The 26,507-nt window shown below is 43.2% G+C and overlaps 1 protein-coding gene and 1 pseudogene across 7 annotated transcripts in view; both read left to right on the top strand.

The window, feature by feature from the left end:
• Positions 1-26,507, top strand: part of Dtnb (dystrobrevin beta) — a 211,532-nt gene that overhangs the window by 141,056 nt on the left and 43,969 nt on the right. For 5 of the 7 annotated variants that reach the window (XR_007830405.1, XR_007830407.1, XR_007830404.1 and 2 more), the window contains exons 11-12: positions 12,877-12,966; positions 15,009-15,096. Coding sequence is in view for 2 of the 7 variants with exons in the window: in XM_051142956.1 (XP_050998913.1) it covers positions 12,877-12,966; positions 15,009-15,096 (178 nt within the window). In the remaining 5 variants the exon portion in view is untranslated. The remainder of the gene's footprint in view (positions 1-12,876; positions 12,967-15,008; positions 15,097-26,507) is intronic. The other 2 variants (XR_007830408.1, XR_007830406.1) reach the window with 1 other exon arrangement.
• Positions 24,213-24,969, top strand: LOC127195221 (prohibitin 1-like; annotated as a pseudogene).

Below are 26,507 nucleotides of genomic sequence, written 5' to 3'. Positions count from 1 at the left end.
TCAGAATGGATTAGGCATGTTTGAGATCTTTACTAACATTAAGCTCAATTTAATAAGTTTCAACAATTTTGCATTTGATTTTTTAATATCAAAGATAATTCCTGTTTCTGATTACAATCTGAATTAATCTCTCATAAAGTATTCTAAATTGTTTTGTATATGGCTCATAGGCACGTAGGTGGAAAGGCCCAAGTCCTTCAGTCTTAGTTATATGAAGAATCTGTTTTAGGGTCCTTCAAGGAATAAAAGCTTTAAATTCCTTCCTCTTTTTTATTTAATTTTCTCTTGTTCAGAATTCTCATAGGCAGACTTAAAAGAACTATATTGAATGGCATACTTTCTATTTGATTTAAGCTGTTCTATGACCAGAGCAATACCGAAACTCCCTCACGGGCACAACCATTAAAGAATTCTTTCAACAATCACCACTGAAAAGAAGAAGGAAAAAAAAAATCACAGACATTCCAATTCACCCAGCATGACATCCCATCCTCCCTGGAAAAAACCAGAACCACTTTGTGCCATATGTGCTGAACACTGTGGATTAATGCAGCTATAGAAATGGGATCCCCTAACAATAATTTGACTCGATATATGGTCCTGAAGGCAGCAGTGCTTGTTCCCATTGGCTAAAACTCCAGCGTAGCATTTCTCAAACCTGCAGAAGAGAAGAGTCCCCTGGGGCACTTGTTAAAAATACACATTTCTGAGACCATGTCAGACTCAGTGAATCAAAATCTTCAAGAATAGGGTCGGGGAGGCTGTGTGTTTAACAAGTTCTTCAGGTGATTTTTGTCATCAAACCAATTTGGAGAGTAACCTTAGCAGGAAGCAGAGGAGCGGGCAGCAGGGTTACTCTAGGAGGAGGACTTAGAGGCTGAGTAGATGAGTGACCTGGTGAAGACAGCTCTATCTGTGTGGAGACCCAGGATCTGGACCAGGTAAGAGCAGCCCACTGCCTCCCTCAGGCACTTCCAGCAGGGAAGCTGCCATGCAGTGGAAGCAGAGCCAAGCAGTGAGTGGTGCAGGGCGCTGGGGCACAGGGTTTTGAATCAGGCTGGGTCTGGCACTCACCTGACTTCAGACATGTTTCATCAGTTCTTTAATCTATGGGTCTAATGATGACACCCACCTTGTGAGGTTTATGTGAGTGTTTAATCAACTGCTTTTATTATATCAGAGGTCATTGGAATAAGAGACCCAATGAGAAAGCCAGAGAATGGGTTACAATTGATGTACCCAAGGACCCAGAGCAGCCATCTGCCCTGTCCTCAGCTTTTGTATATAAATTAAAAGCCATACATTTAAATCCTATACTCTCCATTGAGGATGCTCTCACTTCAGAACTAGAAGACTTGAGCTTGGAAATTGATGTTAGCTTTTGTAACGTCAGCTGTCGAGTAGGGGGTGGCTTCATCTGAGCTCTTTTCATGGTTTTGTCCCTCTGCATTACCATGAGGGCTCAAGGTGTTAGAAGGTACCAGGGTAGGATGCAAGACATGCAGTGATCCTGAGTGAGTGTAGCTACAAGAAGCCATTAGACAGAGAAAGTCTTCCTGACAGTGTTTTATTGTTCGGGAAGATTGACAGAAGGGACTCTGGACCCCCAGGAGCCACAGCCACTTTCACAGACAAACCTTAGGCTTGCCATATTATACCCGAGACCCAGCTACCAGTGTCAGTCCTGAAATAATGTCTGCCGTTTTTTAGAACTGGTTCAGACAGGAGAATGTACTCCAGATTAAGACTTTATTATAAGGTCAGCATTTCAGCTGGCATTTGGGTCTGTGTGAAATTGGGCGGTGCTAGAGCAAATATCACAATGTATCCATGGCAACCAACAAGGCTGTGCAGCTTGGAGAAGCTTAGACGTGGCTCAAGAGAAGCCACTTGGGCAAAAGATGCCCTGCTCTGACATTGTATCCTGGGTACATAGAACATAGAATCCTGGAAGATTCCATGTATGTTCAGCAGGTGATCACGAGATGTCCCATGGATAGTAATAGGTCATACGTGTGGCTTTTCATGTCTCCAGTAGCCAAGGAGTCTAAACTGCAGACTCCTCAAGGCTCAGCACTTTCTATTCCTGCTCCTGAGTGTAGTCAGACCCATGTTTCCAGCCAGTGAAAGCCAAATGCCCAACATGTCTGCCCAACATGAGGTCCTGCTGCTGAGGCACAATCCCTCAAAGGGATCTTACTCTCTAGGAAGGAGCAGCTTCTTGTAGAACTCAGCACAAAGTGTAAACCACAGACAAGCTCTGACAAGAAATGTATACTGTAGCTTAAAAAATGGGAGAACATTTTAAGCAATTTGGTTTCCACCTTTTTTTTTTTTTTTTTTTTTTTTTTTTTCATTAATCAATTTAGTTTTTTGAGATAAAGGTTCATGTACCCAGGGCTGGTCTTGCCATACCTGCTTTGTGGTTCTGGAGAGCAAAACTGGGGCCATGCCAGGTAGGCACAGCCTCATCTACCTTTTCTAGTAGGTGATATATATATGAATGGTTTTCGCTAGAGGTGTCAAAAATAACGCTATGTTAGCCAAAATAAAAGATACAGATGACTTTCTAAGTAGAAAAGATTCTAGCTGTCTTGTGATATGCTAGAAATTATATTCCTGGAAATTTTTATTCATGGGATTTGCTTTTTGTAGTATCCCCAAATGGGGGAGCTGAAGAGATGGCTCAGTGGTTAAGCATGCCTACTACGAAGTTGTGAGGACCAGTGCTTGGATCCCAGGACCCCCTTACAAGCCACGTGCCCTGCACACACCTGGAGCGCCAACACTGAGGGGAGGAAGCAGAAGGATCAGTGGAGCTTGCTGGCTTCTAGGCTAGCTCAGAAAGCCAAACTCCAGGCTCACAGAATAGAACATGCTGCAAAGGAAAGGACAGAGAGTGACAGAGAACTCCTGGTGCATCTGTCTGGCCTCAGCTCAAGAGCACACATGCACATACATGCACACTTGATCTTAAATGCACATAAGCTATATGTATACTTACATGCACGCAGACACATAATAAATAAACTTTTAAAAAAATCTCTGGATATTTCTACAGCTTAAAAGAAATTTTGTTTTTGCCTTCAACTAAATAGTTTAAAATAATTTATTTAATCTTATATACATTGGTGTGAGGGTATCAGATCACCTGGAACTGGAGTTACAGACAGTTGTGAGCTGCCATGTGGGTGCTGGGAATTGAACCCAGGTCCTTTGGAAGAGCAGACTGTGCTCTTAACTACTGAGCCATCTCTCCAGCCCCAGAATAACATTTTAAAACAATTTGAAAACTTATCTCCCTCCTCACTGTCTATTTTCCTCCCTGGCCTGCTTTCCCCTCAAGACTCAGAATGTGGATTGAGCTGGTATACAGTTCTTGTCCTATTCTGAGTTACCTTATACCCAGATAGATATGGAAAGCAAAGTTTGTATTTTATTTCAAATGTCTGTTAAAGTTTTTAGCTTTAATTATGTGTAATATTTCAGTGATTACAATTCTATGGAAATTTCATGTGACTTTGTACAGTAACAAAACCCATCAATCTGACACTTTTTGTTTTGTACACTTGGTTGATGTATGAGTTACAACTTCCTATATTTCATGGGTTTAACTGCTTGTGCTGGGATTAGAAGCATTACATCACAATGCTCAGCAAATTCCAGGCATTCAAACCTAACTTGAAAAGGTGAACACCCACAAAGCATGGGCAGAGGGAGAGAGGGAAGCCTGGACTGTACGTTGATCATTGGCTTGGCACAGGACGCTGCCTGTCACTTACCTTCTTCTCTCATAGGCTGTCAGCACTTGTCCTATTGCTGTTGACAGGTAGACACACATACCCCCTGGAGCAGATACTCCTGCATACACCACAGCATGGCCTTCCAGGAGCTATGATTTTCTACCCTGTGATTTTAAAGTCCAAGGAAGGATTCCTGGGACCTAGATTCTATCACTGCCCATCCTGGGCCTGTGTAATAGGCCATGCCCTTGAGATCTGTATCATCAAAGCAAGGATAGGAGCACTTCATTCATGAATTAATTAGGTCATGTTGTCAAGAATGGGCAAGGTCCTGGGACAGAAAAATGATGAAGATTGATGCCTAGCACATATGTGTACACATGCACACACACATCTTTCAAGACTTGTTTCTGCTCCCAGGATTTTTGTTCCATAAGGCAGCTCTCTGTGCAACTACAGATGCTTTCAGCCTTTTTTCCTAGGCCTTTCTGCCCCCTGTGGGAAGTGCTGGGTTGAGGATATCTTGGTTAAACCCATTGGTCCACATCAAGTCTGACAGTCTCTTTTTGATGCTTCAGTCCTTTAACTCATGTACCAAAAAATAAACTCATTTTTCTCTAAACAATGCATTTTAAGTACTTTTTTCTCCAACTGGTACATTTAATGTCTGCAAATAGACTGAGTGTGGTACTACATGCCTGTTATCCCAGTACTCGGGAGGCAAAGGCAGGAGGATTGGAAATTAGCTACATCAGACCCAGGCTCTGCAAATATGATGACAGAGGATAAAAGAAGGAAGAAATGGAAGCTAGTAGATAACATAGTGTATTAAGTCACACCTGCCTGTAATTCTTTTTGAAACACCACCAAAAGGGCAAATTTTAAAAATATGTAACTATAGGGCTAGATGTAGTGGCACACACCTATAATCCCAGCACTTAAGAGGCAGAGGCAGGTAGATCTCTGTGAGTTCAAGGCCAGCCTAGACTACAGAGCAAGTTCCAGGACAGACAAGGCTACACAGAGAATCTGTGTCTTTAAATACAAGAAGGAGGAGGAAGAAGAAGAGGAGAAAGAGAAAGAAAGAAGGAAAACAAAAAGAAAAAACAAGAATTAGTGAAGGTTTCAGGAAACAACTGGCTGGTTTGCATTCTTCATGAAAAACCCTCCAAGTCAATACAGGAATTATGTTTTTTTCTCCAATCTTCTTTTGAGAGACAGAAAAGCATAGTAATTAAAAATTAGCACATTATCGGAAGAAACTGCAGGGCTCTCAGTGTTGGCAGGTACCCAAAGCCATCTCAGGCCTGGGCAGTCTGCCAGTTTTCAGCCTCTTCTGGGTTGGGATTAGATCCCATTTCCATTTAAGATTTAAGGTTGGACTTTTTACCAATTCTAACTCATACTGGTACAAACAGTAAACTTTAATATTTTCAGACACATAGTTACAAACATAAATTTGAAAACTTGCAGCTGACAGAGCATATTAACAGGTCCTCCCCTCATTGGACTGAGGCCCACATCTGTTCTGAGCAGGTCATGGAAGCACAGCAGTGTGGAAGGAACTGGGTGGAATTCTTCTCATTGTTCAATTCAAAGGCAGAGGCTCTGGGGTGGTAGGCGTGCATGACAGGCTCTAGAGATGTTGGGCAGCTGGGACGAGGAAAGGTAATGTTCTGGGTTTCTTCCTGGCTTTCATTAAGATAACTTTGGTCAAACGCAGAAGGGAAACTTCGGCAAGAAGCCAGCAAGCTTCTACCCCTTACACCCCACTCTGATTTCTTTTTCATTCATTAGTTGGTTTGGTTTTTTGAGGTAGTCTCACGTAGCCCAAGCTGGCCTCAGTCTCCATAGCTGAGGATGATCCTGAACTTCCGATCTGATCTCCTGTCTGCACCGCCCACATGCTGAGATGAGCTATGCACCTCCATGCCCAGTTTACTCAGTGCTGGGGTATGAACCCAGGGCTTCCTGTGTACTGTGTGAATACTGAGCTGTGTTCCCAGCACCCCTCACATTTTTCACACAATCTCCATATCCTCTGTAGCCTTTTTATTGACTTCTCTTGTCTCCTCAAATGGACCTGCCTGAGGGTTGTAGCTCTAAGTGCCTGTGCCTCAGCCTTACACCCCAGGAAGATTCTGTAGAGGTGCTGAACCCCTCTTACCCAGCTTAGATGCTGTGCTTGCCCAGAGACGTGTCACTGTTTTTAAGAGCTTGCTTCAGCTAGTGAAGCATATTCAGAGTGAGTCAGGGATGTGCCCCATTTACCTTTGCATGGAGTCCCCAACTTGGTCGTTTCTTTGCAATCAGAGGGATTCTTTTTTTTTTTCCTGAAATTCGAGTCTGGTGGTGTTACCATCCTAAAAGAACCTTGCAGTGGCAAGTTTTTTCCAGTTGTGATAGCACCATTCCCATGCGAGCCATACTTCCATCTTTATGCTAACTGCACAGCAGCGACTCGTCCGTCACACACGGCTGTTAAGAATTTAGAATGTGGTTAATATGACATAGGAGATGACTTTTATATCATTTTCATTAGTTAGCTTTTAAAAACAGCTGCTTATGGCTGGTGCATGTGGAAAAGAAGGTAGATATTTCCCCCTTTGTTGTGGTTTTCATTTTTGTTGTGCCAGTATGAGATAAAAGTCACTTGGCAGGCTGAGATCAGAGTCTCATCAGTGAAGGAGAGTGGTGTTGACAGGGCTCAGCGAAGTCATTCTGTATAACCCGTTGGTGCAGAGGATTGGACAGGTCATTTGGCCCATTTGTCTTTCTCCACAGGCTCAGCATCGTTTTTCCTCTTTAGCTTATGTTGCAGTAAGGGCCCAGAGGCGGTAAATCCAAAAGCTGCCTTTCCCTAACTCCTTTCACCTTTCTGAATGTTTGGGTCTTTAAGAAAAATCAGGGTTGGGGAAGTGACTTGGTGTGTAATATTGCTTGCTGTGTCCGCATGAGGACCTAAGTTAGAACTGCAACAGCGGTGGTCATATGTGCACCTGTAATGCCAGCATTGTTGGAGTCTGGGGTGGATACAGGAGCATGACTAGGCTTGCTGGCTACCAACTGAGGGAGCCCTTGTCTCAAGGGAGTAAGGCAGAGAGAAGAATAGATCAGGACACCAGACATCCTCCTCTGGCCTCCACATGTACATATGCATATGTGTCTTATACACTGTCCCTGCAGAAAATAAAAATAAAATTGGGGGAAAAAAAGAGAGAGAATCCAGAGGAGGACTTACTGCCAACCCATCTTCCCATACTGTTGCATTGACATTGTTGTTTAAATGACAGGAAAAAGAAGCTTAATTTTCCCAGGGGACTACTTACTTATGGAGTCATAGTTGAGACCCTTTGCCATTTTTGTCCTGTAGAGCTTGGAGTCTCAGCTTAGAAATGACTGTGTTGGCTGCACACTGATTAATGAATGTGCGTATTATACATTTTGCCATAGAAGGATGGAATTTGATCAAGGGTGGTGGTCCACACTACTACCTTCTGCCAGAACTCTATACCACTGCTTTCAGTGAGCGCCCTGTCCTGTCCCCATTGCCAGAAAGCTACTGGGTTTCTGGATATCTGGTGTAGTTTGTTTTGTTTGGGAGTTTTACTTTTTTTGCAGGGGGGGTGGGGGGGGGAGTTTTACATTTTATTTTACATGTATGAGTGTTTTGCTTGCATGTATGTAAACCACATGCATGGCTGGTACCTGCAGAGGCCAGAAGATGGTGTCAGGCACTCTGGAACTGGAGTTACAGACAGCTGTAAGCCACCGTATGATACTAGGAACTGAAACCAGGTTCTCTGCAAAAGCAGCAGGTGTTCTTAACTGCTGAGTCATCCCTCTAGCCACTGTGTGTTTGGTTTTTAATTATTCTCTCCCAAGATGTCTTTCAGCCCCTGTGACAGGGGCCAGACTGCTCCTGCTGTAACAAAACACTAGCATTTCTCTGAATCCAGGGGCTCTCTAGAGCCAGATGGGCTGACACAACACTGGGATGCTCTCTGAGCTTATTAGCACAACCAGTATGGCTGCTGCGATGTCTTCCTTGAAGGGCTTCATTCCATTCGACCAGATGGTCCTTTTCCTTCCTAGTCTTGTATTTAGAAGATGAAAAAGGAAAACAACTGAAACTCAAAGGAACTGAATTTTTTGTTCTACTCTAAATTCCAGAGTAGCCAAGTTTTGCTCTCCTCCTGCCTTCCCCAGGCTCTGTCATAAGAGCCTATCACTCAGCCGGGTGCTGGTGGCGCACACCTTTAATCCCAGCACTTGGGAGGCAGAGGCTGTGAGTTTGAGGCCAGCCTGGTTCACATAGGGAGTTCCAAGCCAGCCAAGACTATATAAAGAGATCTTATCCTGAGCACCTCTAAAAATACCGGTAATTTGTATTACATTTTTTTTGTATTTGGGGGAGAGGCATGTGTGGGCAAAGGACAACTCATGGGAGTCTGTTCCCTCCTCCTGTCAGGTGGGTCCCAGGGATCAAATTCTAGTATCAGGCTTGACAGCACTTTTACCTGCTGAGCCACCTCCCAGGCTTGACGTTTGGCTTGTTATTATTGCCTTGCTTCCTAAATATTAGTTTTCTTATCTCATTTTGACCTCAGATTCAACCACAAAGGCCAGTTAGTTCATGTGGCTCCGTGTTCTATTCTTGTGCACTGGCCTTCATGCATTTGGTATGGTATTGTCTGGTAGGTTTTACCACATTCCCTTCAAACTTAGCCCAAACTGAAGAGCACCTGAGATTTGTATGGCTGTGTTTATCACCACAGGCCTGGCAGGGACGATACACACTAGCATGCTGTAGCCTGGGATGGCCCTGTTAGATCTGGAACACCTTGCAGTTAGTCCTTGGCTGGAGAAGGTTACCAGGAAACAGAACATGCTAATTCCAGAGCCTCTCTTCCCTGGAGTGTGTCACCATGGAAGAGTGTAACTACTGTCCTTGTTCTTAGTCTCTCACCAACATCACAGTGCATCCCTACGGACACCTAAAGTCATCCAAGGCACTGAGGACTTGGGAACATATGTGGAGTCAAAGTAGGATTAAAATAATCAAGCAGGTCAGCATGCTTTAGGCTTCTTTAGTGACTAATATTGACCCAAATTTGAAAATACAAAACAAAGACTCCTGAACCCTGCAGAGATGATGGCATAGTGGGTGAGGCGTGTCTAGCCTCAGACTACTTTTCAGCTACCATATAGACTTCAAACTGTACCCTGCAGTAACAGCCTTGTTTTATAAATAAATATTTATTGCCACACAGCAATGTCCATTTGACTACATGTTATCTGTGGCTACTTTTTCTACAATGGCAATTTAACAGTTGTAACAGAAATCCCATGGCCTCCAAACCCTAAAATACTCACTATCAGGCCTTTTGAGATAAGCAGGCACTTTAACGTAATGAATAAGAATGCTAAAATGATAGGCTGTGTTTCTAAAGACAAGTTGCTCCCAAATATCATAGCCAAGAAATAGTACTTCGGAAATCAGTCTGTTGTGGTCAACCCAGGAGATAATGACCTCTGATTACAGCAGGTTACAGGGGCCTTCACATGTGTTTTAATAGTATCTTCTGATTATTGCAGAGAAGAAATAAATCAAAGGTACAAAATTTGGCCCCTGTGAAATTATTAAGAATATTAAATATGGAGATGATGACTCTCTTACAACTTCACTTCAGGCCCACGGGCCTGATGATGGGGAAATAAGTATGGCTGAGTGGTTGAGCTCCTTTAACCAGGAGCATAATAGACACCTTTTCAGCCCAGCTGGTCTGTAGTGATTGGGAGGACTGCTTCCACTTAGGCAGACAGTGTTCGTGAGTAATTGTCCACCAATGCATTAGTCACCTGATGCTCTTAGCCTTTAGTAGAGCTCAGCTCCTAAATGTCTAGCACGTTGAATAGAAATTAAAGAGTTGAAAGACGTCATTGTCTTACTCTGTCATCATGTCACCATCTAATCTAAAAATCCGAAATTTTCCATCCACTTTACATTCTATTTTTCTGCCCAGTACTTATCATTATTATTATTTGATTATATTGTAAAATTATTACTCTTGGGTCAGTGAGATGGTGCTTGCTGCCAAGCCTGAAGACTTGAGTTCCATCCTCAGAACCCACATGCAAGGAAGCGAGAATCAGTGTCACAGTGTTGACCTCTGACCGCCACACTTGCCACAGCACCCTTGTGCTTACACATGTGTGTGCACTGCACAAAACAAATAAGTTTTGAAAATGATTACTCTGTATCTCCTCCACTAGAATAGAAGCTGGTTTGGTTGCAGTCAGTAATTAATCCGGTCCAAAGGAGTAATTATGACTGTTTTGGCACATGTTTGCAATTCCAGCATTTGAGATGTGGAGGCAGGATGAGCAAGAGTTCAACACCAGCTGGGCGTGCTGGCACACACCTTTAATCCCAGCATTGGGAGGGAGAGGCAAGCTGATCTCTAAGTTTAAAACCAGCCTGGTCTACATAGCAAGTTCCAGGACAGCCAGGACTAGAGGAGGGTAGCGGGACTCAACACCAACCTCAGCCACATACGGTGTCTGAGACCATGTCTCAGGAAACCCATAGCAGGGCCATTTAAGTAGCTCAGCAGATGACGGCTCAGGCACCAAGCCTGATACCCAGTTCCATTTCTGGGACCCACATGGTGGAAGGAGAGAACCAGCTCATGCAAGTTGTCCTCTGACCTAACACACGTGCCGCGGTGCATGTGCTCCCACCGCTTACACACATACGCTGTATTAGTTACTCAGGTAAGAATGTTTTGTTTTGAGTTATAGTTTCAGAGAGTTAAGAATTCATCATGGGGAGAGGGGGCACAGCAGCAATCAGCAGGTGTGGTGGCAGGAACACAAAATTGAGAGAACAGAGAGAACAAACTGGAAGTGGTGGGAGGATTTTAGTGTTAAAGCCTGACTTTAATATTACTTTCTTCAGCTACTCTGCCTGCACCTCACCAAACAGCACCACTAGCTGGGGCCCGAGTTCAAGTGCCTGAGGCCTGGGGACAGTTCTCATTCAAACCATCTCATGCTTTTCTTTTTCTTTTTCTACCCCCCCCCCCCAGAGCTGAGGACCGAACCCAGGGCCTTGCACTTGCTAGGCAAGCTCTCTACCACTGAGCTAAATCCCCAACCCCTCTCATGCTTTTCTTAAAAAGGAGATTCAAGGCCAAAGCACTTGCTGCACAGGCATCCCTGGGATCCGTGGAGAAGCCAGGTAGAATGGTGCATATTTGTAATCCAACCACACCTACTGTGCGATCAGAGACAGGAGAATCCCCTGGAGACTTGTGGACCAACGAGCCCATGTTAGTCAGCTAACAGCTGTCTATAACTCCAGCTCCAGGAGATTCAGTACCCTCCTTAGGGCTCCAAAGGCATCATGTTGACATGCACAAACCCATGCTTACACATATACACTTACACATAATTAAAAATAAAAATACAGTGCTTTTTAAATGCTAGAACTGTCAAGGTGTGGTGGTACACACCTATAATCCCAGAGGGAGAGGCAGGCAGATCTCTTGAGTTCTAGGCCAGTTGGGGCCACATAGTCAGTCCTTGAAGCACACCACACACACACACTAACCCATAAGATTAAAGGTTGATGGAGGAGGCAGGTGACAGTGGAGCAATAATATCATCCATAAATCTGCAATAGAGGTCATCTTGAATGTTGCTGAAGAATGAGAAACCACCAGACTCTTGTCTTTTCTCAAAACAAACAAAAGCAAAAACTTAAGCATATAGATGTAATCACAGAGAATAGAAAAACAAACTCAATGGCTTCACAGAAAGCAACCAATGAAATCCAGAATGTGGGGTATTCCATAAGGTATCTCGTCCTCTTCACAAATACACGAAAAAAGCAGGGAAAAGAGAGGACTGTTCTGGCTTTAAAATAGAAGTGTGTCAGTCAAACACAACATAAAAGAGGCATACCAACCAAATTAGTGGGAGCCTGCTTTGAATGTTGGTGTTTACTGGAAGGATGTTTTGTAAAGTCTGAATTTTTTTTTTTCCAGATTGACTTCAGACATTACCAGATTGACTTCAGACATTAGAACAGAGAGTTTTTAGATGTAGTAACATTGAGATTCTGTGAAATGTTTTCACTGTCTCACAGATACCTAGGCGCAGAGACTCCCAGGTAAAAGAATTGCCTGAGATCTAAAAATGATTAGATCTGGGTGCTCAGTCACCTTAGTACAGAAAAAGGTGACCAAAGGAAAAGGACAGGATAGCTCAGTGGGCAAAAAGCATGTGCTGCTAAGCCTGAGGGCCAGAGTTTGATACCTGGAGCTTACTTGGTGGAAGAACTGCCTCTCTGACCTCCACATATGCACCAAGGCACATCCCTCTCCCCTCAAAATAAATAAATAAATAAATATAATGAATTTTTTTTAAAAAGCTGGGAAAAGAAAGCTAGATTAAACAAGATTGATGAAGTGGTGAGGCTTGTTCAAGTTTGGCAGCAGGTACATGGAGAGCAGTTATTAAATTATTATTTCTAGAGCTAAAAGTTGTTTTTCTAAGCTCGTATGCTTATGTATCTTCCATATATCTGTAACAGCCCCACTGTCCTGTCTTAGTGTTAGATGCAGTTCTAACCAGTTCGTCCAAGTGCTGATTCTATGAGGACCCGTGTATCTCAACAGCAGTAGAGATACTTAACTGGCAGGAAGCGTGCAGTAACACTGGGAATTTTTAAGTGTAGAAAAAGCCATAAAAGCTTACCATTAGGGTATCACTCAGAGATAAATAGATTGACTGGTTTTTTTGTTTTGTTTTTGTTTTCCTGCCAGAAGGCTTTTCCTAAAAAGTAATTCTAGCCCAGAGCCCACAACCTGGGCAGAACTGGGGAGCACAGTTCTCCCTTGGAGGGAGGTTTCAGTCAACCAGATCGGAAAAAGAAAAGACTGTTGCATATCAGCCAGGCAGTTCCCCATAACCTGACACCATATTTCCATTATGCATTGTGCGGTTTTTTTCCTTTATCATAATTTGTTTGGTTTTTTTCTACTTTTAAGTTTATGGTTTTAATCCATGTTCATTTCTTCCTCTGTACTTGTGTCACGCTTGCTGTCTTTGCTTCCATCGTTCCCAGGTTACAGTGTAGCCAGGACATGCCCAATCTCTTGGCCGATGAGCATGCGCTGATAGCCTCCTATGTGGCCCGTCTGCAACACTGCACACGGTTAGTTGGTAGAGCAGCCACCCTGGGAGTGCAGCCAAGGCTGCTCTGAGGGAGGGGGTGAGGTCTGGCTCCTGGGGTTGCCAGCAGGAGAAGCTCTGCATGTGTGGTGTGTCTGAACAGCTGCCAGCTGTGATTGGCAGAGTTAATTGCCAAAGCATTGGCTTCCACAAGAGGAGCCTGGCCAAGCCTGGCGCTCACCTCAGCATGGAGTTAGAAATTCTCCTCTTAAGAAAGATACAGTCCATGCTGCTTACACCAGAGCAGCCCGTGCACCCTGAGAAGCCTGCAGTTCCGATGCTGGAACATCCTCAGAGAGGACTGGTTTTTATGTCCTCTTCTTCAGCAGTTGTCACTGAGAAAAATGTGCATATGAAAATGGCTGTTTGAGGCCGGTGAGATGGCTCAGCAGATAAAGGCCCTTCGAGATGAACTTGATAACCCAGGTGGTAGAAGGAAAGAACTAGTTCCTGAAAGTTGTCCTCTGACCTCCAGTGACATGCCATTGTACCTGCCAACACATGTGCATGCACATGCATCACACACAAAACAAAAGTAAAAACATAGAAAGAAGAAAGGACTATTTTAACTGTTGCATTTCATACTATTTCCAGTAGTTTTACCAGTATGACTAAGCAACAGCATTATTTAAGGGTGTTTCCCTAAAGTCTTGGGAGAACAGTCAGGTCCTGCAGAGTCCCAGGTGGGTTTGATGGGCTTCTCCTGTGGGAAGGAGAGAGGAACTAGTAACTGCATACTCAGTTAGAGTCTCCCTGTGCAACAGATGGTATCTGTGTACTTGTCTCAGCCTCTTGGTCTCTGAGAACAGACGTTTTCTTGAGTTCTTTGAGCTCATTTTGTGGTCCAGGCACACCTTGAACTTATGATCCTCTTGACTTAGCCTCCCACGATGATGGTTAATTCATCATCATCCCTGCCTCCCTAAAGCTTTTATTTTTTTAATGATTTTTTAATTTTTTTTATGTGCATTGGAGTTTTGCCTGCATATATGTCTCTGTGACTAGAGTTATAGACAGTTGTAAGCTGCCATGTGAGTGCTAGGAGTTGAACCCTGATCTTTTGGAAGTGGAGCCAGTGCTCTTAGCTGCTGAGCCATCTCTCCAGCCCTCCCTAAAGCTATTTAGTGGGCATGGTGGTTCATTTCTGTAATCCAGCACTCAGGAGGCAGAAGGTTACTGTGAATTCAAGGCCAGCCTGGGCTGCAGAATGAGAGCCTGACTCAAAAATAATGGGTGGATGGATGGATGAGTAAATGGGTGAATGAATAGAAGCCAGCTCTTTGTGAAGCCCATTTTCTTTTATCGGATACCATATTGTTTGGTACCTTATCTGCATGAATCCTTGCATTGTAACAATGATGGATAAGTCAGGACACTGGTACTCACTTATAATCCCTGCTCTGCTCTGGGGACACTAAGGCAGGCGAATTGGGGGCTCAGTCTGGGCAATACAGAAATAACTTATCTCAGGAAAAAAAAAGAGGAGGAAGAGGAGATGAAGAAGGTGGGGGGGGGGGTGACCAGTTCACTCCAGACTGGGCGCGTTATGTAGCACGAGCATTTTAAGAGAGGAGAAGGGTGTTAAAAGGGAATGCCTAATAACATGGACTCTTTCCAGCTCGGCAGTGTGCTTGGCCAGCCCTGGCTGTGACTTCCCATTTTCCTTCAGCCAGTGTTAAGTATACTTTTTCTTAGCCCTTTGTTTTTCATGATCCCACAGTTTTCTTAAGTCGTTTTTTAGTTCAAGACCTAGCTCTATAGAGTTAGTTTTCCCAAGCATATGTTTAGAAATCCCTATCCTGGGTTTTTGTAGGATGTTTTTTCTTAGCCCTTCATTCAAAAAGAAATTGCCCTTTTGCTGATGTGAATACATGGGAGTGGCGTATGTAGCCCCATTATTTCTGTAAATCTGTTGATACCTGTGACCCAGGCCTCTGCTTGTTGCTGTCGTTCTTCATCACAAGCCTTTCTCCTTAGGGACAGAGTTTAATGATAGACACCTGTTTAATCTCATCTCCTTGGCAGTGTCCTGGACAGTCCTAGCCGACTGGATGAGGAGCACCGGCTTATAGCCCGTTATGCTGCGCGACTGGCTGCAGAGGCAGGAAACATGGTAAGTGAATGGAGGACCTCAGGAGACTACCAGAAAGTATTGTTATTTGAATATGCGTATTACTTAGGAGACTACTAAGTATGACATTCAGGACATGGGGTTCCTGGGGAATAGAAGGTAGGGGTATATGTAGGGAAGAGAATGAAGGAGCCTTTCATTTTCTCTGTAATGTTCTCTTTGAAACACAAATGAAGATTAAAAAACTCACACAGAATTTAGTTCTTCAAGAATATCAAGCCAGGTGTGGTGGCGCACGCCTTTAATCCCAGCACTCAGGAGACAGAGACAGGCGGATCACTGTGAGTTCAAGGCCAGCCTGGTCTACAAAGTAAGTCCAGGACAGCCAAGGCTACAACACAGAGAAACCCTATCTCAAAAATAAAAAACAAACAAACAAAAAAACAAAAACAAAAACAAAATGGAAAAAAAAAAGAATATCAATACATTTAGTATAAACTCCTAATAGTACTAATCAGAAAAAGAAAAAGAGAGAGAGAGAGAGAGACCATACAAATTACCAATGTCAAGAATGAAAGAAGGGACATCACTTCTTATAGAAATTGAAAGTCTGAGATGAAATATTATCTTGAAAAGATTAATAACATAGCCAGGTATGAAAACACCTTTAATCCTAGCACTCAGGAAGCAGAGATGGGTGGATCTCTGTGAGGTTGAAGCCAGCCTGGCCACCAAAGCAAGTTCCAGGCCAGTCAGGGCTGCTCAGTGCAACCCTGTCTCAAAAAAAGAAAAAGAAAAAGGAAAAAAAAAAAAAAAAGGTTAACCCAGGTGCAATATGAATATTTCTTGAAAAACACAAAAAAAGACAAAAATTAGCTTAAAAAAAAAAAAACAATTAAATGTTTGCTAAAGAAATAGAGTTCATAATTAATTTCCCACAAAGAAAACTCCATGCCCCAAAGGCTTTACTGTTGAATTTATCATGCTTCCAGAAAGGGGGAAAAAATGTGGAAAGGCTAATACTTTATATCAGTTTATCCAAGCAATGCAGATTTATGTACTATATTAAATGAATCGGGATAATTCACATTAACAATTTCAAGAAGGAATTTGTAAGATTATTTTAGTAGATGCAGAAAAGGCATTTGACAGAACAGCCCCATTTGTAAAAGACTTCTTACATATTCCAGGAATAAAAATAGGACAGACTTCCTTCTCATAAACAATACCTACACAAAAACTGCCAGCTAGTGTCAACATTTAAAGACTAAATCCTGGAACATTCTCCCTATTTTCCCTCCAAGTCTAATTTTATTGTGTCTATTTACAGTTACATTAGAAGACCTAGCCAGTGCAACATGAAGCATAAATACTGAAAAGAAGTAAAAGGGTCTTTGAAAGTAACATGGTTATCTCTAGAAACTGCTATAGAACCTGTGCAGACACTACCAGGCCAACAAGTCAACTCACAGCAGTGCTACAACACAAATGTAAAGCACACTGGTAGTGTGTAGCTCAGTGCTGTGTGCTTGCCTAGCCCTGGTTCAATCTCTGGGACCACCAACAAGACTAATGATGATGATGAAAGGGATTTAAGACTGGAAGCTATAAAACCGTGCTAAGAGCAACAAAGAGAGCCTATGTAAATTGAAAGGTATGCCTTGCTATTGACCAAAAGACTTACACTGACTTATAGTCAATACCAGTCAGAGGTCCAACAGGTATTGGTTTGGGTTGTGGCTGGGATTGGGTTTAGGAATCTAACTATATAAACTCTAGCTGGCTGCACTATGTAGACTAGGTTAGCCTCGAACTTTGAGGGTTCTTCCTACCTCTACCTCCCCAATACTAGGATTATAGGTATAGGCTACTGTGCCATGTTCAACAGGCTTCTGTTTATTGTTAAACTGGTAAACTCATTTTAAAATATATTTAGAAATCTAAAATACTCAAGGTAACAGTCTTGAAAAAGAAGAGAGTTGGCAAATGTCACCATAGGTGAAAACAAGGCCTAGTATAAAGCTCTAATAATCAAGATAAGGAGGCAAGTGGATCACTGTGAGTTCGAGGCCAGCCTGGTCTACAAAGTGAGTCCAGGACAGCCAAGCCTACACAGAGAAACCCTGTCTCGAAAAACAAAAAACAACAACCAAAAAAAAAAAAAAAAGGAAAAGAAAAATTTTCAAAACACAACATAGAGTTGGAAAATCTGCACTATTACATTGAGAGGTGGAGCATAGGGAGTGGGCAGTCATCTAACTAGAGCCTAAATGCTTTAGAATTAGCATGATGAACCAACAGTTTAACATTTTTCAGAATTTATATATGACAAGAATCCTCAGGTTGAAACATTATAATCAGTGCCCCAAAAGAAAAAAACAGCGTCCCTAAAAGCAGTGGGGTATAGCATTGCGAGAAGCCCAAGCAGGACAGAAAGTTCCTTAGCTATACTCAGGGTCAAGAATGAAGGCTGTGGGTGCTGCTACTCGGTTTTAGAGTATTGTCCTAGTGTGCACAATCTGCCCAGTGTGGCTTCAACCCAGGGACCTGGGGTGGGGGGGGGGGGGGGGACAGGCACCAGGGAGAGGGAGAAAACATACTATTTACAAAGGACTGGCAGTTTCTCCACAGCAACAATGGGTACTTTTTCATAAAGGATAGAAAATAAAAAGCCTCATTCAAAGAAAGAATGTCTTGAGTGCATCCCACGTTGCTGATGTTTTTGACAAGACTTGAGAGTATTCCTTACAGGGAATACTCAAACTGATTTTGAGTATCATTACTGCTCTGAAAAGCACTAGTTAATTTGTTAAAAGGGGAGAAAGTACTTCAACAAGCTTGGAAAGGTCACAAGACGTTGCATGCTGAAAGAGTCAAGAGTCTACTAATGGCCAGTGCTCACTGAATATGCACTAGGTGGCAGTCATTATTCTAAGTGCTTTGCATATCTCAGCTAATTGATTATTCAAAACAGTTCTGTTTCCTGTGGCCTGAGAAATAACCACCAGAGGCTGCAGTCTTTAAGTGGCCTATCTGGGATGAGGGATGCCCTTTTTATCTCTGATAATTTAACTCTTGAAGGTTAAGGTTCTGGAGGGGAAAACACTAACAAAAATATCAAGAAGAAAAGGAAAGATGACCTGGAACCAGAACTACAGACTTTCAGATGCTAACCAGGTAAAAAAAAAAAACAGGCATTCCCAAAACTATTTCAGTTTTTGTAAGTGGAAGTGTCGGGACTTGGAGACTGGTACTGGAGAGAAGTGAAGGGAGGCAAAAGCAACATCGTAGGCTTGACTGTGTGTATCCAATTAGGTTTCCTTCATGCGGGGACAGACTTGCTTGCCAGAGCTTCTCCCCAGAACAATTTCTGTGCATTTGTTGTTGTTGTTGTTGATGAGAATCTAACATTGTATCATATATCTGACTCCAATATTACAACTCTGAAGGTTATGGAATGGAACAGCATAGAAAAAAAAGCCTAGGAAAATGTACAACAGTGTTAAACTGGTTAAGCCTTCCTTACTCACTCTGTCAGTTGTCACAAGTGGTCAAGTAACTTTAGAAGTAGTTGAGCTTCACGAGTTGGGAGCTGCGCTGTGGCTGAATTCTAATGAGCGTGTTTACTGCTTGAGATAGCCCCGTTGACCCTACACAGCCCTTTACGAGTCTGTCAACAAGAGGCAAAGCCTTTTCACCCTGAGGCCCTGCTCTGCTTTGCCGTGAACCCAGATAAGGATGTTTGCATCTGCTGGTTTCCATTGCTGGTGTTGAACTGTCATGAAAGTGATCTCTGCTCAGGAAGGCTTCCTTTCATCTTAGTTCACTTTGCCAAGGATGGTTATCTTCTAACTATCAGGCCTCTCAAGGGTTCTTCTTCACCAGATCTCTGCCCAACACAAAGCTCCTAATCCTCTAATCTCCCCCTGATACAAGTGCTTTGCATAAAGTGGGGGTTTATTTATAGCCTGCCTGATAGGATTTGTATTGATTTTTCTCTGAGACCTTCTTCCACAAAGAGAGGCCCTTCAGTCATTGTGCCTGCAGTGAGCACCCTGTCGCACGCCTCCCCAGCCCCACCCAGCAGCTTCCCCTTCAACCCTGTGCTCAACAGACCAGGCAGTGAGCGCCTCAGGCTGACACTTGAAGAAAAGCACTATGGGTTTCTCAGAGGTGCCAGGAGAACTCATTTGTTTTCCTAGAGTGCCTAAGTTTCTTTTTTTGAAAAAAGGAAACAGAAAAGCCTGTAATGTGTGGTGACTCATAACAGCATATTCTTACTTCTGTCGTGAATCTTAACCAGCACTGGGTGTGATCTGGTTATTTACTTTTAAAGGTTTTCTCTTGGGAAAACAACAACAACAACTTAAATCGCATTACAGAAAAGGTGAGCGGGAGGGGAAAGCTTTAGTGTTGTCATTCCTCCTCGCTTCTTGGAGGTTTTTCCCAAGGCTGTACCCCAAGCTCCACAGCCTCATTGTCATAGTTGCTTGAGGGACACACTATCTCCGGACCATCCTCAAGGTTTCTGAAACTGTAGGGATGAAACCTCACTAAAGTAGTCATTGAAAAACCTGGCCGTATAATGAGATCAAACATGAAGGACTTTAAAATGTGTCGGCTTTGCCTGTGACCTACTGCGTGAGAACATCTGGGTTAGGGCCCATCTCTCTGTCTTTACCGAAGGAGTCTTCTGATTTACAGCCAGCCTGGGAAGCACTCTTTTTTTTTTTTTAATTGGTATTTTTTTTGAGACAGGGTCTCTCTGTGTTAGCCTTGGATGTCCTGGAGTCACTTTGTAGACCAGGCTGGCCTCAAACTCACATCGATTCGCCTGCCTCTGCCTCCTGAGTACTAGGATTAAAGGCATGCATCACCACACCCTGCTTGATTTTATCATCTTTGAAGTCAGTGATCACATATACAAGTGATAACACATTGTAACAGCAATACCGTCAAACTAAAACACATACAGAAATATGCTTTAAATTAATTAAAGACAACTGAGATACCATAAATTACCATAGAGTAGAAAATAGCAAGATAATGTAGAGTAAACTATGACATTAAAAATTAATAAGGGTACAAGTACGTAATAGTAATAGTATAATAAAACAAAGGAAAGTGGTATGGAAAAGGAAGAATGGATGGAAGAAAGAAAAAAAAATTTAGATGAAACTGAAGGGACAACAAGCAGAAGACAGAAGATTTTTAGAAGAGAGAAAAACAAGAGATTAAAAACACGAGTTCACAATAAACTAAATGGAAGGAACAGCAAGCAGTAGACAGAAGAAGTTTAGGAAAAAATGAGAAAGAAACCATTAAGAGAAAAAAAATATCCTGGCTTCATAATGACCAAAAAATGAATAAGCAAAAATCAGTTAAACATAAGGAGAATTTAAAGTATTTAAACTGATTTTAAAAGTAAACATAATAGCAAGAGCATAGTGGGAAGGAATGGAGGAAAAACTCAAGGGACAAGAGAAAAAAACAAACAGACAAACAAATAAACAAGACACAACAATGATGTATTGGTGGTGCGGGCTCCTGTAATGATGGAGTCGGCCAGGTGCAAGGGCTGGTCAGGGCTTCCCTTGCTGCTGACCTCTATCAGACTGCTCTCACTCACTCCAGGTCCTGCCCGGTTTGGATGTCTTGGGATGGAGTGCCAAGAAGAATACCCTGAATGTCCTGGGGTATGGGGGAGTCAGGCGAGGCACTGGAGCACTTCCTGGTGCTTTTAATCTGGCGTAGCAATAAACAGCCTGTGGTAGAAGAGGCTGCAGGAGTATTTGCTGGACATATGTTTTAGAATCCTCAAGTTTGTAAGTGAAAAACTGTCCAGCAGAGAGAAAGCTATGCTTTATCACCCACTGAAGCCAAAATGTTTTTTAGGTCACCAGGGCAACTCTGCCTCATGGTGGCTGATGGTCGGTTCTGTGTCTCTGGGAGGAAACAACCCTGGCGCAACAGTTGCTTGGATATGAGGCTATATCCAATGTTTCCTAGTAAATCTGATTTTGTTTAGGTAGCCAGATATCAGGCATTGGGTCTGTCCTTGGTCCAGATAGGTAATTCCTGGGAAGCACTCTTAAACAGCGCTATTGGATTCTGAGGAGAGGGTAACAACCCATAGCCTCCACATATCCTCTGGGAGCCTGGGTTGTGGGCGCAGGGGCAAAGAGGCAGTGTAGTTGCCCACAGAGACAGCTCTGTGGACTCATCTTGTCAGGTTTGTAAAGGTCAAAGCCACTGATCTCTTCTTTAGGAGGCTGCAGGGCTACATCTGGCTGACTGTGCACTTGCCTTGGATGTGTAACGTTGCCCAATTCAACCAAAGGGATCTTGTCTCTTATCCTGTATCTGCCACATCTGTGAGACCCTTGACCTGCAAAGATGCTAATGTGAGAAGCACTGTCTTTCTTAGGATTAGAAGAACTGCAACATAAGTGGATACCATTCTTCATTCTCAAATGGAGCCTTCCATATTGAAGCTTCCCTCCCCCACTCCACAAGGTCTTGCTACAAAGTCTAGGCTGGAACTGGCTTATTCTATAGTCCATGCTGTCTGTGTGTGTGTGTGTGTGTGTGTGTGTGTGTGTGTGTGTGTGTGTGTGTGTTCATGTTCGTGTTCATGATAAGGACATCAGATCTCCCAAAGCTTGAATTATAGGTACCAGGTGTTCATTATGGATGCTGAACTCCAGTCCTCTGGAAGAGCAGCATATGCCCTCAACTCTGCTGGGCAGCCATCTCTCCAGCTCCTAGCCTGCATGTTTTACCAGTCAACTCTAGGAGACAGATGATTCCTAATGTGATTTTATGAGTCAGAAGACAGATACATCAAAATGAGTCACTTTGCTGAAGGCCCAGCCAGACTTAAGAGTGAATAAAAGTTTGTATGATTTCATGTATTGGTGTGGTCTCAGATCACTGTCCACCTTTACAGCATTGGTGTTTTAACGTACATGTAACCAGTGTTTTGGAGTTTGGGGCTAAGTAAATTATAATGGTTTTGTTGTTCTTTGTTTGGGTTGGGCTTCTTGAGACATCTCATTGATTTCCCCCCCCCCCAGGCTGATCTCAAACTTAATATGGAGCCAAGGATGATCTTGAATTCATAATTCTCCTACTTCTACCCTTCTACCTCCCAAGTGCTGCTTTCTAGGTTGTTTTGGTTTTAAGTTTTGTTTTATTTGTTTGTGGAAGCCCTAGAGGCCAGAGAAATGCTTACAAGACTTAGTTTCTTAGGCCAGGTGTGGTGGCACACACCTTCAATCCCAGCACAAGGGAGGCAGAGGCAGGTGGTTCACTGTGAGCTCAAGGCCAGCCTTGTCTACAAAGCAATTCTAGGACAGCCAGGGTTACACAGAGAAACCCTGTCTCAAAACAAACAAACAAACAAACAAACAAAAAACCCAAAACAAGACAAAACTCAGTTTCTTCTTTCACCATGTGGGGCCCAGAGACTGAACTCCTCTCATCAGGTTTGGCTTTACCCACCTGCCTTTGTCAGCCTATACCTTTAAACAGAAAGGAAGAGGCTAGAAAGGTGGTCGCTCTTTGAGAGGACCCAGGTTTGCTTCCCAGCACCCACAGCAGGTTTCAGAGGACCTGACTCCCCCTTCTGACCTCTACCGCCACATATAGACATGTGTAGGCAAGACACTCATACACATAAAAATTAATCTGAAAACAAAACACAAGAGACATTGCTACAGTTTGTCTGTTCCAGCAAGCAGACTTCTGGTTGATGGAGCAGTGCTTCAAATGTCCCTGCATGTCCCTGACTACTTAAAAAAGAACCTTCATGTCTGTGTGAGACAGGAGACCCCTGCATTGCAGAACCTAAGGATGTCTTATTTCCACCTGTTCCAGACCAACCAAGTTTCAGAAGTCAAGAGAACTTAAGGATTAGGATGATGATGATATTATTATTATTATTATTATTATTATTATTATTATTATTATTATTATTATTATTATTATTATTATTCAGGATTGGCCTTATTTAAATAAATTCAGAGACTTAGCTTTTATTTGGCAGAGACTAAATCTTAGTAAGTTTTGTTTTTGGAGTCTAAGCTAATGAAGAGCCTATTGAAAGGCAAAGCATGGCTTAAAGAGTAAAAATATTTACCTAAGGGGCCAACATAGAAACTGAAATTGTTGCCTTTTGCCAATTTAAAGGACATCTAACTGGGCTGGGGTTTGTGACTTATCCCACTGGATACATTATAATCACCTGGAGAGATTTCAACTAATGCCCAGCCTTTATTACACCACACCAGTTATAACAATCTTTAGAAGTGAGCCCTGAAATTAGTAATTTAAAACATTCTTAGCTGGAGCTAGAGAGATGGCTCAGTGGTGAGGAGCACCTGCTGCCCTTACAGAGGACCTTGTCTGGGTTCCCAGCACCCACATGCCAGCTCACTCCAGCTGTGGGGAACATGAGGCTCTCTTCTGACCTCTGCAGGTCCCTGTGTCTTACAATGTCTCCCATATCTCTTTTATTTTGTTTTTAGATTTATTTATTTATAAAACAAAACAAAATTGCAAGCTTTTGAAAAGCTGCAAGCCTAAATGAATCAAACTCAAAGTGAGGAGCTGTCTTCCATCTTAAAGTCTGAATCCTAAGAAAAAACAGAACTCTTTTCTTCACAGACAGACCACTTCCATCCGCAGGTGCTGACTGCTAGGCTGTGAGAGGGGAGACAGAATTTCTGCAAGTTCAAGGTTGGAGTTCAGCCAGCTGCACTATAGCTGGGGGGTGGGAATTTCACCTTTCCTTTTTGTCAAGGTTTTGTTAAAGCCCTGAAAAGCTCTTTATAACTTCAGAGGTGCTCAAAAATATTCTGCCTTTTTATTTGTATACACACACACACAAAGAAAAAAATGAAAACAAACAAAAGTCCTAAACAAAACAGGGTTTCTCTTATGTCACCTGTAACTACTCTATAGACCAGGCTGGCCTTGATCTCAGAGATCTGCCTGTCTCTGCCATCTAAGCACTAGGATTAAAGGCGTGTGCTGCCACCGCCCAGCTAAAAATAAAATGTTTTGAACTAAATGGTAATTTTTAAAATGACATCCTGGGGGAATTCATATGGAGGTCAAAGTGAAAGCAGGTGTGAGTGGAAGCAACAGAAGGAGTCATGGCTGCCAAGGTGTCTTAGTCCGTTGGAAAGTTCAGCCTGGCTTTAGCAGCTGCAGGAGGCCTGGTGAACTCTGCCTTAAACGTGGATGCTGGGCACAGAGCTGTCATCTTCGACCGATTGCAGGAGTGCAGGACATTGTGGTAGGGGAAAGAACTCACTTTTTCATCCCTTGGGTACAGAAACTAATTATCTTTGATTGCTGCTCTCGACCACGGAACGCACCAGTCATCACTGGCAGCAAAGATCTGCAGAATGTCAGCGTCACACTGTACATCCTCTTCCGGCCAGTGGCCAGCCAGCTTCCTCGTATCTACACCAGCACTGGCGAAGACTATGATGAATGGGTACTGCTTTCTGTTACCACAGAGATCCTCAAGTCGGTGGTGGCTTGCTTCGATGCTGGAGAATTGATTACCCAGCAAGAGCTGGTCTCCAGGCAGGTGAACAATGACCTCATAGACAGAGCGGCAACATTTGGGCTCATTGCGTGTCCCTAACACATCTGACCTTTGGGAAGGAGTTCACAGAAGCAGTGGGAGTCAAACAGCAGGAAGCGGAGAGGGCCAGATTTGTGGTGGAAAAGGCTGAGCAGCAGAAGAAGGCAGCCATTATCTCTGCTGAGGGTGACTCCAAGGCAGCTGAACTGATCGCCAACTCTCTGGCCACAGACACCGGTGATGGCCTGACTGAGCTGCGAAAGCTGGAAGCGGCTGAGGACATTGCATGCCAGCTCTCCCGCCACTGGGCAGTCTGAGCTCCTGCCGCTTCCCTAGTGAGGCCTCCCTGCTTCAGCTCCTCAGCCAGCCAGGCCACAGCCTTGATCATTCTGAATGGCACCTACTTTCTGCCTCACCCCAGAAATCATTGTGAAATTTCATGATTGGCTTAAAGTGAAGGAAATAAAAGTAAAATCACTTCAGATCCATAATTATTTTTTTAAAAAAATTACATAGTAAAAATTGCAAGGTTTGGGTTTTTAATTTTTCTTTTTTTTTTAGATTAAAAAACTTATGTGTATGAGTGTTTTGTCTGCGTGTATGTATACATGAGCACCACATACATGCCTGATGCCCATGGAGGTCAGAAGAGGCTCTCAGGTCCCCTGGAAACTGGAGTAATGATCTTTGGAAGCTGCTATGTGAATGCTAGGAACGAAACTCTGTCCTCTGAAAGAGTAGCCAGTGCTCTTAACCACTGAGCCGTCTCTGTAGCCCTTGTTTGGATTTTGAGACAGTCTCGCACTGTACCCCAGGTTAGCCTAGAACTCACTGTGTAGCTCAGGGTAGCTTTGCATTTGTGGTAATCATGCTGTCTCAGCCTCCCAAGTGCTGAGATTACTCAAGTGAGCCATTCCACTAGCCTTAATGAAGGTTTGCTTTTTTCCTGTTTTGTTTGTTTTTGTTTTGCTTTAAGGCAGAGTCTCTGGAAGGCTGACCTGAACTTACTATATAGCTGAGGATGGCCTTGAACTCCTAATTCTCCTGCCTCTACCTCCTAAATGCTAGAACTGAAGGTATGCACTGCCGTGTCCATCTAATAGACTTCTACTTAATATAGGATAGAACTGTTTGGCTACTCACAGACTTTTAGAATATAATAGTGTGCTGCCAGTCTGCTCATTGGTCACCTGAGAAAATCCATTCATCTCCCAGCATTGCTTTGCTAAAGCTGCAAGCTTAATTTTAGCACAGAGATTATATAACAATGGAGCCAGTAGTATAGAATACTATTGAGAATATAACATCAGAAAAATTACAGTAACCTGCCCAGGTGGGTGATGTACACCTGTAAGTCCCACCCACTGGAAGGCAAAGGGAAGAGCCAGAAGTTTAATCCAGGATATCAAGGCCAACCTGGGCTACACAGTGATTACCCCCCCCCAAAAGTTACAATAAGTAAAAAGCTTTTTAAAGTGTCATTGAGTGAAAGACAATCTGGAGACCGTAAATCATGGTTTCTGGGAACAAGTGGATTCTGGGACCTGTAAGGAATGCCACTTTGTTGTCACCTCCAGACTGTGGGTCCATCCCAAGGGTCCTCAGCTTCTCAGGAAACAATCCCTTTAATCCCAGCACTCAGGAGGCAGAGTCAGGCGGATCTCTATGAGTTCAAGGCCAGCCTTGTCTACAGAGAAAGTTCCAGGACAGCCAGGGCTAACACAGAGACTCTGTCTCACCCGTCCCCCAGCTAAGTAAGATAGACTGTTTTTTAAATGATCCCTATTGCAGTTTTACGGTGAGCCTAGTTCAATCTCATGTTGCTTCAGGATATTGACAGAACGCTTGGACTAGC

The sequence above is a fragment of the Acomys russatus genome, chromosome 1 (genome assembly GCF_903995435.1).
Source record: "Acomys russatus chromosome 1, mAcoRus1.1, whole genome shotgun sequence".
NCBI classification, from domain to species: Eukaryota; Metazoa; Chordata; class Mammalia; order Rodentia; family Muridae; genus Acomys; species Acomys russatus.
This window is presented reverse-complemented; position numbering and strand designations above follow the sequence as displayed.